The sequence below is a fragment of the Fomitopsis serialis genome, assembly GCF_022376445.1.
Source record: "Fomitopsis serialis strain Sig1Antser10 chromosome Unknown B0H18scaffold_20, whole genome shotgun sequence".
NCBI lineage: Eukaryota > Fungi > Basidiomycota > Agaricomycetes > Polyporales > Fomitopsidaceae > Fomitopsis > Fomitopsis serialis.
In genome coordinates, this window is record NW_025954980.1 from 31,236 (window position 1) to 43,200 (window position 11,965).

At 54.4% G+C, this 11,965-nt stretch overlaps 3 protein-coding genes across 3 annotated transcripts; 2 read left to right on the forward strand and 1 right to left on the reverse strand.

The window, feature by feature from the left end:
• Positions 1 to 96: 96 nt before the first annotated feature.
• Positions 97 to 4,296, reverse strand: B0H18DRAFT_996592 (RNB-domain-containing protein). The gene is made up of 18 exons (XM_048045427.1): positions 4,125 to 4,296; positions 3,909 to 4,075; positions 3,580 to 3,740; positions 3,465 to 3,520; positions 3,250 to 3,408; positions 3,074 to 3,195; positions 2,934 to 3,023; positions 2,724 to 2,874; positions 2,510 to 2,672; positions 2,030 to 2,451; positions 1,905 to 1,973; positions 1,637 to 1,815; positions 1,463 to 1,569; positions 1,130 to 1,399; positions 956 to 1,079; positions 732 to 900; positions 415 to 670; positions 97 to 344 (listed from the first exon to the last, which is right to left on the reverse strand). Exons 1-18 carry the CDS (start codon positions 4,219 to 4,221, stop codon positions 128 to 130), a joined length of 2,979 nt encoding a protein of 992 aa, XP_047895322.1. The 5' UTR covers positions 4,222 to 4,296; the 3' UTR covers positions 97 to 127.
• A 496-nt stretch (positions 4,297 to 4,792) lies between these two features.
• On the forward strand, positions 4,793 to 7,427 carry B0H18DRAFT_996595 (phosphoglycerate mutase-like protein). The gene is made up of 9 exons (XM_048045428.1): positions 4,793 to 5,398; positions 5,476 to 5,697; positions 5,753 to 5,929; positions 5,983 to 6,148; positions 6,247 to 6,376; positions 6,430 to 6,482; positions 6,556 to 6,734; positions 6,800 to 7,008; positions 7,058 to 7,427. The coding sequence occupies exons 1-8, from the start codon at positions 5,090 to 5,092 to the stop codon at positions 6,950 to 6,952; spliced, it is 1,389 nt and encodes a 462-aa protein (XP_047895323.1). The 5' UTR covers positions 4,793 to 5,089; the 3' UTR covers positions 6,953 to 7,008; positions 7,058 to 7,427.
• Positions 7,428 to 7,617: 190 nt separating this feature from the next.
• Positions 7,618 to 11,822, forward strand: B0H18DRAFT_996604 (uncharacterized protein). The gene is made up of 13 exons (XM_048045429.1): positions 7,618 to 7,882; positions 7,938 to 7,997; positions 8,411 to 8,660; positions 8,716 to 9,148; positions 9,203 to 9,301; positions 9,351 to 9,455; positions 9,504 to 9,749; positions 9,800 to 10,135; positions 10,192 to 10,371; positions 10,423 to 10,982; positions 11,036 to 11,169; positions 11,226 to 11,386; positions 11,444 to 11,822. Exons 1-13 carry the CDS (start codon positions 7,639 to 7,641, stop codon positions 11,681 to 11,683), a joined length of 3,048 nt encoding a protein of 1,015 aa, XP_047895324.1. The 5' UTR covers positions 7,618 to 7,638; the 3' UTR covers positions 11,684 to 11,822.
• The last annotated feature ends 143 nt before the right edge of the window (positions 11,823 to 11,965 follow it).

The window sequence follows — 11,965 nt, forward strand, 5'->3', positions numbered from 1 at the left end:
GTGCCGTATACGAGACACGTCACTGGGTCTTTGCATATGTGTCTGCCGGCAATTACCCTTCAGCCTTGGCGCCGGGCGTAACTCGAACGAATATCGGATGTGACAAGTCGTATGGATAATGAGAAAGTTACAACGTACTAGAATCGACCGGACTTTTCAGCGTCATCTTCACCCGACCACGTTGCGTATTCTTGTCCTTCTCGACCTCTATCTCGACCACCACCTTGTCGAACACTGCAATGGTAGTGTTGCCCACGGGAGAAGTAGAAGGGATGGTGATCGTGTACGAATCAGAATCGAACTGAGTCTCCCGCTTGAAGGTCACGAGCCCCTCGAGGCCCAATCTGCGAGACAAGATACAGTGGTTAAGCTTACTGTATTCTGCGGAGTTTAACTGCATTGAAGTGGACCCACGTTGACACATACACCGCCAGTCCATTTCTAAAGGTGCGGATTACGAAAGCCTCCTCCGTGGTTGATTTGCCCTTTCCGCGGGACTTAAGGGCCAGTCCGACATAAAACTCGACGCTGGCACGGCCTGCCATCTGGGCCATCCTATGACGTCGATTCACGACGTCGAGAACTCGTTCAACGTGTCCTTTTGAATGCAAAGTCGCATGCAATGTCGAGTATCCGATTGCAGCAGAAAGCTGCCGGTGTACGAGCACATCTACAGGCGCGAATGTTCTGGTTAGCAATGACCCATGTCATCACGGGATTCTGCGGCTCACCGGCGTACCGCCTGATTGGGCTTGTGAAGTGCGTGTATATGGGACTCGCCAGCCCGTAGTGCCCGAAAGTATCACGGGCAACGCTTCCCGAACAGAAGTATTCGGCAGACAGCATGCAACGCGTTGCCATGATTCGCACCAAGGTGTTGAAAGCGGGTTCGCTGGGGTCCTGACAAGAACACTTCTGAGTGTCGCTTCTTCGAAAGATGGTTCATGCAACTCACTGTGCATCTGTCAAGTGAATCTGCGAGGGCACCAGAACTGGATACGTCAAGAGGCAGGCCCTTGCGTTTCTGCAGGATGTCTTGCAACTTTTCGAAATTGGAACGTGGTGGAGGCAGGTGTCGTCTGCACAGAATGATCAACGAGGTGCAGAATTAGTATGGGAAAGCACGGACCGTAACACGGCAGTCTGTGGGAAAGCTTCTTCTATCCTGCGTGCTACACTGATGTTCGCGAGCAGCATGAATTCTTCGACCAAGCTGTTGGTCTCTCGCAACTCTTTTTGCTCTACGTCTATGGGATCCGAAGATTCAGAGCTATCGAGCTGGATCTTGACTTCTGGCGAGGCGAGATTCAGTGCGCCGGCCTCCATCCGTTTTGCCTTCAACTTCTGTGCGAGGGAGTTGAGCAGCCTGATGCTCTTTGTCAAGTCATCGGTGAGCGTCCTGTGGGGCACGTGTATTAGACTTCAGAACTGCTACTTCCCGTTCCGAGGATTGGTAACGTACGGATCATCTTTGCGAATCTGGGCCTCCTCATACGTAAAGGCAGACTTCGAGGCAATCACGGACTTGGCGAAGCGGACATTGACAATGTCGGCATCCGGCGTGAGCTCCTGCATTAGCGAAAGCAGTCTGCATGAGGGTGCTGTGGCGGCGGCTATGTATGTAGATGCCGCTCACCCAAATCACGGAGAACGCCAGGCGCTCTACATGTGGTCGCAGAGAGCACAGATTCGTTCCTAGAAGCGCAGGCAACATGTCTATCCGCTTGTCGACCAGGTACACCGTGGTTCCGCGCGCAGCAGCCTCGTTGTCCATCGGGTTGTCCGGATGAACGAAGTGGGACACGTCGGCGATATCTTGGAGTTTTACGAATAGCAGATGATGTGGCGCCCGGAATGCGAGGTCAAACTAAGAGAAGGCGCGATGCAAGGCTTAGAAGACTTACGGACACCAGCTTCGACGTTCCCGGTGGGAAGTAGACGTGCGTGAAGCGCATCGTCAATGTCCTGGCAGCCTGGAAAAAAGTCTTGATCAATCACAAGTCTTGAATATATCGTAAATGGAACGCACCAGGCGGGTCAATACTGCAGACGATGAGGTCCCTCAAATCCGCTCTGTCCCTCCACACCGGATTGTCAACGGTCTTCGGCGGCACAACCCACTGTTCGCCCTCCGGCGGCAAACAGTCAAGAATAGCCTTCCCGAAGGGCCTGTATGGGATGTCGAACTCCAGTAGCAAACTTTCTTGCTCGGCCTCTTTGCTCTCAACCTTACCCAACGCACGCACGAAGTGGCCCTCTGGGTAGCGGGATGTGCTATCCCAGCGATCTATGGTGACGAGAATCTTCTGGCCGAGCAAGGTTGGCGCCTGACGTGTACGTAGTCGTATACGGGGGAGCAGCCGGGAAACGGGCGTTGCGAATACCGTTTGTTGAGACAGTGACGTTGCATTGGAGGAAGTCAAGGAGCTGCTGTCGATATGGCAGACATAGCTGAAAAACAAGTGAATTCTGATGCTCCCTCCCATACCACTGTCGGGTGGGGACTTACGATCTCCAGTTGCGTTTGATAATACCGACAACGCGTCCCGTTGGCTGTCGGACAGACGCTTCTTGCCTGGCTCGCTCCGTCTGCAGAACCTTACGCTCGGCGATAGACTCTTCATCCTTGTTCTCTTCTTCGGATTCATCCGCATCGTCATTCCTTAATGTTGCTAGCACCCCATTGTGAGCTGGACCGAAGAGTACGGCAAGAGACGGCTTACTCTCTTGTTCGACGACCTCATCCGCAGGCGCCTTCCATTCCTTTTCGTCGAAGATCTCGACTGCCACAACGTCACCCTGCACGGCCCTATTCATATTCTCTCGACCAATCAGAAGGATCGGTTTGTCGAAACCGGTCACCGGTACACTGCCCTAGTATAATTGGACGAGTATTGTTAGATGTCCATTTGCAATCACAACGTCAGTCGCACCTCGAGATAATTATATTGATTGGCGTTGAAGTGTCCTTGATGCAGCTGACCTGATTTGACCCCTGCTAACATGGTCGACATCGACAAGTACTGCGTGAAGACCTCAGTACGCTCTCCTTCTCAAAACGATCAGCACCTACATCGGGATACAGGGCTTGTCTAGCAGCTACTGCTCTCGTTGGCTCCACTCCGTCCGAGCCGGGTGCAGACAGAAGATCGAGGAGTTCGCTGGATTCCTTCAGCGCTTCCACATACTTACGCACTGTACGCAAGGTAGGTCTTCAAAGTCAGAACCAGGGTGTTGTCAAATACGTACCTGAGATGCATGCTATTCCTTCTTTCTCTGCTTTCTGACGGTTGGCGACGTCGTCCGAAAGCAAGACAACACTTGGCAACGGCCTCGTAGGCTGCCCTCGGATAGGAGGCCGAGCAAGGCCAAGATGAGTATTGTACCATGCAGTTGCCATGCGAATCCCTGAGGACATAAGAATGAGATATCCGGACGCCGCTGGACATGTAAACGGAACATACCCCGGTCATTCCTATCGTTAGGCGATTCACCTTCCTCGCGAATAACGGCAGTCTCGCTAGACCATCGCGGTGTTACTGCTGAGCACCCCATGTATCGGGTTCTATTGGGGCTCACGATCGATATTCGTTGTAGAAAACCCATATGCGCTTGTCTTCAGCTCGGATGAGCGCTTTCAGGCGATTGTAGAGTGGAAGTGACCGATGCCGTACTTCTTCCATTACCGTTTGCAGTAGTATGATCGGGGGGTTGAAAAGAGTCGATTCCATCAAATCCATCTGCAAAGTACGCGTAAGACATTGTCCAAGTTCATGTTATCATGAGGAAGAATGGACGTGTTTGTCCAATTTGTCACTTCCGTTGCACCTCTTCCAATATCGTTGGACGATATAGCACAATCAAACCGAAGCTCTCTCTAACAAGGAAGAAACAGGAAATGTTCGAACCTGAGCGAGAAACACGTTCGTGTCCGGTAGGACGAAATGACCATTCCGGAACTGTGCATGGTCAAATGACCCAGTAGATGGTAGGTTGAAGTCCTTCAAATCGTGGCAGACGCTGCAGCCATCGATACCGCAGCCCACGTCGTCCCGCAGATACCGTTCGCGAAGGACTAATCATGGCTTTTAGAACTGATTTTGTGCGCGGACCAATCATCAAACCTTTGATCACCTTCCCGCGTGCGGTCTTCTTGAAAAACTTGCGTTGCGTAACGACTGCCTCCGTCCTGGGACGCTTCCGGATGGTGATCTCTACCATGTTGATTCACCTACGTATTTGTAGCACCCCCAGCGCAACGTATTCGAGACTGCCTGGGACCCAGTGAGGGTTAGTGGAAAGAGGAAACAGCGCGGGTGGCGGACCGACATTGATTACAAACTAGTCTCCCTGGTCTCCGCGCATCTATAAATGGTATGTTCGAAATTCACGCTATTACATCAGAACGTGCGGCAGCGCTCGAACTCACGGACCGCAACCTAATTCGGACTCTCACTTGGCCATTGCTCTCCCCTTTGAGATGAACTGGCAGGGATAGGACTTCTTTGGGTCGTCAAGAGAGGTACTGAGTAAGTCAGTACCGAGCTGCCACCATCGTACTCCGGGCCTAGCCTTCGAATTGTTGGTCGCTTCTCTCCTTGCATCTGACCGGCCTACTTACTTACCTTATTTTGATACACCGAACCCGAATCCGTCGGAAACGCTACACAGAGTTCCAGCGCACCTGGCTCTTTCATTTTACTCGTCTCGATTCGGGAGTAACTTGGCTTCCTTCGCCCCTGGCCCCGAGTTCTCAGCCTGAATTGCAGCCGATTACAACCTTAATTGACATTCCTGTCAAGCCTCGTCTCCCCACCCGCTCGCCCTGGACCTGGGATATTGTTCGGGGGACGCGGGCAACCTTAAACGTAAATCATACGCAGCCGCCAGTGTGCGATTGCTGTCGTGGCGTCCAGGAATCTCGTCAGATGTGGCGATATGCGTCGACGTCGCAGCGGATGCAATCTCTGGGTCGATGGGAGCTGCTGGGAACCGCGACGCACGTTGCTTTCCTGGTGACCTACCTTCCACTGATTCCCGATTACAGGTTCGGGGACAACTTGAGTTATCCGCCTTATAGCCAAGTGGCATGAGTGTCCTCGCAGCTTTTCACGCCCTGCACTCGTCAACGATGAAGTGGGCTCAGACGCGCTGGCTAGGCTTCATACTGCAATTCCCCGCTCAGATGGCATTGGCGCTGTTAACGGAAGTACCCATCTATAACGGCATCTGCTCTACTGCGGGAGTGTACAATACCTCTTTCACCCCCGCGGATCTCCCTTGGAACACCTACAACTACTGCAACGCACCCCATGTCAACGCGGCCCATTACGAAGTTCCAGGCAATGCCCCGGATGCGACGTTGGTATACTTGAACGCGATGGTTCGCCACCACAAGGTATGGAGAAGGTCGTTGCCTCCCGTAACTGTGCCCCCATAGCGGCACGCTCACGATAGCTGGGATGAATACGGCAGAGAACTCCGGACAACCTGTATCCTGAAGAGGGCGAACTCAACCAGGAACCGTGGGACTGCTCCAGCTTCCTTCAATTCAATCACGGAGGCGGCACGACCCACATCTTCCACGAGACGTACAGTCCCCCTTGGCATCCCTTCCTCGTTCAGATCTGGAACGGGACGTGTGATGAAGGCCAGCTCACGTATGAAGGACTTCAGGATGCGATCCACCATGGCGAAGTACGCTTTTCCAGCCCTCGTTCAAGGGTCTTGTTGAAATTGACGATGTATGCAGGACTTCTGGTCCGTATACGCACAAAAGCTTGGATTCTTGCAGTCCGTCAATGAAGACGATATTTTCATTCGCACGTCGGTTGCAGATCGGACGTACCAAGTAGCAGGAGGCCTTCTGACGGGAATGGACCCCACAATGGCCACCAAGACGTTCCCGGTGCTCACGCAGCCGTCTGCGGTTTGTAATTTTACTACACTGCCAGGTCTGGAACTGAGGCGTATGGACACCAGATTGATTCGATTGTTCCGGACTACTCGTGTCCAAACGCGAATAGCATCCGCAACGCATACCAGTCCGTGCCCGCGTGGAACGATCATCTCGAGGAGAGCGCGGGCTTACAAGATCGACTCTGCACCATGCTAGGTGTCACTGGGAACACAGCCTGGACTTCTTGGTGTGAGCATAGCTTTTTCCATCGACTCGTCCGGACCTAGGGCTTATCTGTCGCCTCTGGCGGTATTCCGCTGCCCGACGATGCGAACGCGTGCTGCCAGACGACCATTTCTTCGACACATTCAGCTCACGGACTTGTCACGGGCACGCTCTACCATGCAACGCTTCCGGTGCATGTGCCACCGTGGAAGACGTCGCTCGCGTGTTCGCCATCGGGGACTGGGAGTACAAGTGCGTTCGGGTGCCTTTGTTTCCAGTGTTGCCTGACACTATCTTCTTCCCAGCTACATCTGGAATGCGGCGGAAAACGCGACCGCTTACTCACAGCTTACGTTCGGTGCGCTCCTCCTGTACGTCTGAGGCGATTCCTGGTGTCCAGGCTGACCAGTGCGCGGCGACTTCCGTAACAGGCGTGTTTTTCATGGAGCTTGCGCACAACTTTAAGATGTTCCGCTCCGGCGGAGAAACGCACAAGCTCAGGTTCTATGTCGGACATGATGGGTCGATGATTCGACTCGCTTCTCTGCTAGGTTTAGGGAAGGTCGCCCCGCTGCGCTGGCCAGCCATGGGATCGGAGATCATCATGGAGGTGAGGAACAGTGGGCGAGTGAACGTGCCGATGATCGCTGACCAAGGCCGGGTTCATCTGCGCAGGTCTGGAAGACGACTGCGGGAGAACAGTATGTGCGCATTATGCACGAAGGCACTGCCGTCCCGGGGCTGGAGTGGCTCGCGCTGGATGACTTCATCGATATGCTAGAAGCACAGGTTCCGCCGAACGTCTTCGTGGCCTGTATGGGATCCTGACCCTGCACGTCTGGCGCATGCGGCGCGGCGTTCTCGCGTCCCACCTGGGTGTTGACGTACGTACCGTGCGTGTGCGCGCGACCACGTATTGAATGCGAGGCCCAGGCCGTCGTGAGATCCTCATTGTGTCCCGGACGATGACCGTCGTGCCCTCGGTCCGATAAGCTCAAGCTTTCTCTGAGTCTAAGATTCGCCAGTGCCTGGCAGTTGCTGTCTGCATGGCCAAGGCACACTGCAGGCTGATCATCCGCAGAAGCATGGCGGTCTCGACGAGCACGATCCCAAGTCTCGAGAACGGCTTCTTCCGCGACTTCGTTCCTCGTTCGAGGATGGAACTCCCTCGAATTCGTCTTGACCCTATTGATGAGACGGTGTCTCTTCGCGGTCGGCTGCCCACTGCCTTTCGTGCGTAACTTGCATAATCGCAGCATGGCCAGCCGCATCTATTCGCTTCCGTCAATTGCATCCACCTTCCGGTTCTTTCATAACTCTCCTCGACCGAAAGTGAGAACAAACGGCCCGTTGGAATCCGCCGACTTTACACATCAAACGCCCATAGTATTAACGGGCGCTTAAGCGCACATACACCGCACGTGGCGGGTCCGCCACACCGCCGACGTCGTGTCGCGCGGCTCGCAAGACTCGACATCGAAACCTTCAACTGCGACGGGCACATACTGCGCGGCATGCACCTCTTCTGGCTCTGTTCGGTCGTGCTATGGATATCTCACACTTGGGCAACGCAAGCATCGGAAGTGGGAGTCGTGGACTGGCATAAACCTCTCGTGGGCATACCGTTATTTGGTGCACACTCTACTGCGCCGAGGTTTCAGAGAGTCGGAGAACTTGGGGCCAAATCGCGCACCCTGCTCTTTACCGCGACTTCTGGAAACATACTTGCAGCATTGGACCCAGCGGATGGTGTAATAGGTGTGTGGAACTATATACGTCGAGTTGAATGGAATGCAGACCTCATCAAGTATAGCGTGGAGATACGTATTCGAGGACAACGAGCATGTCGTAGGCTACAAACTACACGGAGACGGTGAGTCGTCAAACCACGTTGTGATTTTCTTCCGTACATTGTCATCTCTCTATGAGGCCTCTCCATGGCGGCGCTGGCACGTCACTGTGACTTGCATCTGTTGTCGTAGTTGTCGCTCGAAGTGCACGGTCCATGGCTTAGAAAAAGGGACGCTTGTGGCACCTGTGCACGCCCAGACGCCGAGCTCAGTCTTCCCACTCGGAGGACATGCGAGCCGTTGGTCCCGCGAAGCCGGCACCCTTGCATCTGACCTTGACATTCGATGGTCTGGCGACGCAGGAATGAGATCGAACCTCCTCACGGCTTGCAATAGATACGCGCGCGCGCGCCCGTTCGCCTTGGCTGGCCGCCTTCAAATTATTTGCGGTTGCGTATGCCTCATTACTGACTGCGTACATCGATTTCCTCTACAGTTCTTGCCACCGTGTCCGGTGCAGGCGGGGCTACACTCCGCCTACTGGACGCTGCCACTGGCGACCTATTGGCTGAGAAACACTTACACAAGCCCGACTTCGGTCGCCTCTTCGATCCTGAGACCCTGGGAACATCGATAACCTTCGACGCTGAGGGAGATGTGTACGTCCTCTCGAATGCACATATAGCACGTCGCGTCGATGGGAAGACAGGAGAAGTGAAGTGGGGATGGTCTGCTCCAGATCAATCGTGAGCATTCTCCCATTCAATTTTGCCAAGTCATGCTCATCTTGCCGTTTTCCAGGTCTCTGGTAGCATATTCTAAAATTATCACAACCCCTTCGACTGTCTACCTCATTGGTCTCGCTAAGTCCTTCGCGTCCTACACCATTCATGTCACCGCCTTGTCCACGGCAACCGGCGAGCTGCTCACCACAGGGCACATTCCGTCAAGCATTTCTGACGGGCTTACGGATTTCTTCGAACTACGCGATGTCAAGGATGCCCAGGTGCCCCTGCGAATAGTCTGGATCGAAGGTGGCTCAGTCCGGTATTTCGGTTTGACCCCGGAACTCAAAGAAAAGCCGATGGGACTGAAGGGAGCAGTATACAAGAACATCCTGGATGTCGGCTTGTCGGAGTACGGCCAATTTGTCGCTTTGAAGGAGGACGGCACTGCGCTCGTACTTCGATCTGTACCAGAAGGCTTCCGGCAGATCTGGGAGTTTGCCGAATCTGTACGTCTGAGATCGCTCTTCGTCTGCATGTGGCACTGACGATCGGACACGTAGGCCAATTCGCCCAAGTACACCGTTTCGAAGTATGTCGGCGGCCTTGACATGGACGGCCGGCCGTACATAGCGCGTGTATACTGGTCCCATGTATACAAGGTTGGGAGTATCCCTGTTCTGTGATGATTGCGTACTCACGTCCTTCTAGAAAGCCGTTGCACACGTATTCGCCGGTCACTTAGCGGATGGAAAGGGGCTGGTCTCAGGGTACACGTTCCCCTTCGAGACCAACGTTCACGGTGTGATCTCCCACGTAAGTGTCCTGCAATTCATTCAGCTGGCAGTGCCTCATCGTCTGCAGGTGGCTGTAGAAACCGCCAATCCCGATGGTAACACGATCGTCGCGCGCCTTGCCGTGACGACAAGCACTGGCGCAATACAGTTGTGGCAACACGACAAGCTCCAGTGGTCGCGAGAAGAGGGGCTGGCCGACATCAAGGTCGCCGAGCTCGTCGAATTGCCGGAGCGAAAGATTATCACGTCCCATGTGGGAGATGAGGAAGAGTCGTTTGGCGACCGTCTCGTCCGACAACTGTCCGACGCGCAGGTACGTCGACATCCGGAACCCTGATAGACTTCCGCACTCACCCCATTCAGAACTTCCCCCAATACGCGACGAACTTTGCCCGGCGCTTCGTGACAGGCTCGTACGCATCCGTGTCGTCGTCCGCCGCGCCCAGTACGAACGCGTCTGAGCCGCTCGCACGCGACACGTTCGGGTTCCGCAAGGTGATTGTCGCGGCGACGACGCATGGGAAGCTGTACGGCATCGACTCTGCGGATGGTGCGGTGCTCTGGAGCCGTGTGTTCGGGCTTGGCTGGGCGGCCGAGATCGGGGGGCAAATCATACCTGTGAAGATGTTCGTTACGCGGACGGTGGGCGACGGAGATGCGCCGCAGGTCGTGTTGGTCACTCAGAGGAAGGCGAGCAATGTGTGTATCTCGGAGCTGGTGGCTAGAGCTGGAGCTGACCTGTGAGACGATTGAAGGGTCTTGTGGACACGGTCCTCTTCCATGTGGACGCACTGACGGGCGAGGATGCAAGAGGCGTGTCAGAGTCCGGTGATTTATTGCAAGGATTCGATATCATCGCCGGGCCCATCATCGAGGCGTACTTGCTCCGCAGCGGTTCGCAAAAACTCGTCGTCCTGCTAGATGAGTTTGTGCAGGTCAATAGCCAGTTTTGCAATCAATGGTGTCATACTGATCCACAGAGCTAGGTGCATATCTACCCTGAAACAGAAGAAACCAAGGAAGCCTTCCGTCAGCTCTCCCCGTCCATCCATATCCCCCTTCGTACCGGTGCTCCCGGCCAGCGTCGACTCACCGGACACAGGATCTCATCCGAGGTCGACTTCACCGGCAAGCATGTAGCCGATATCACTTGGTCGCTTGGCTTCGCTCCCGGCGAAGACATTCTGTCCATAACCCCGCATCCAGCGCACGAGCCTGTCGCCTCGCTCGGCAAGGTACTTGGCAACCGGACAACATTGTACAAGTACCTCAACCCCAATCTGATGGCCGTCGTCACCGGCTCGCCTACTGCCGTTGCGTCGAAATGCTCGCTATACCTTGTGGACGGTGCGAAGGGCACAATTCTGTACCATGTCGCGCTGCCCGTTACGGAGGGCGCGTGCGATGTGAAGGTGTCCTTGACGGAGAACTGGCTTGTGTATCAGTACTATGATGGTGATGCATCGGGCGTGCAGTCGACGAAGAGCCACCGTGTAGTGTCCGTCGAACTATACGAGGGCTCTGGTATCGACCAGAAGACGAGGAGGTATGTGCTTCTCCCTTCTTAAGGGTTACTCTCAGTCTAATGCTGGCGGGTAGTTCCGACTTGAGTTCGTTCTCGAACGAGACTGCGGCCTTGACAGTGTTCGAGCAAGCGTTCATTATGCCCCGAGGAATTAACATCATGACCACGACGTCGACGTCTTACGGAATCACGATCAAGGACATAGTCGGTGAGTACTATCAGCTATGCAGATATCGTGGATGTTATGTCTAAATGCGCCCGCAGTCGCCAACGAGAATCACCAGATCCAGTCCTTCCCGAGGCGGATCTTGGACCCCCGACGACCGATGCGAAAGCCCACAAGCGAAGAGATGGAGGAGTGGCTTATCCAATATGATTCCGTCGTATACGATGACCCGAAGCGCGTGCTTTCGCACAGCTACCAGGTGCGCAAGGTTGAGAGATGTTTGCAATGCACACAGACACTGATGACAACTTCTCAGGTGGTTGGCACGAAGCACGTCGTCACCTCACCCGCGCTGCTCGAGTCCACCTCTCTTATCTTCGCATACGGCCACGACTTGTTCTTCACGCGGATTGCGCCGTCAAATACGTTTGACGTGCTGAGCGAGAGCTTCAACAAGGTTCAACTCGTCTTGACCATCGCCGGGCTGGCCCTCGCCATCGTCATCACGAAACCCATGGTGAGGAGGAAGCGACTGCGCGAGCGGTGGTATGACTAGACTGCGTGTATCAGAATGTATTACTGTACTCACCCGACATCGAAAAATAGTATCGCGTCTTGTCAGTGCTGCACCGGCGTAGTTGTCTCAATATTTGGTTCATAACGATCATGCTTTGACTCTTTCTCGCAATCGCGGAGCCTCTCAACGCTGTCGCCCTATGCTTCAATGGTAATCACTGTGTTTGCTTCCTTTTTTCCTCTTCTACGCATGTAGTAGTTCTATACTAGGTACATGGTGGCCGAAGCTTAGTGAATACTGTTACCACCAACAGGCTGGTGA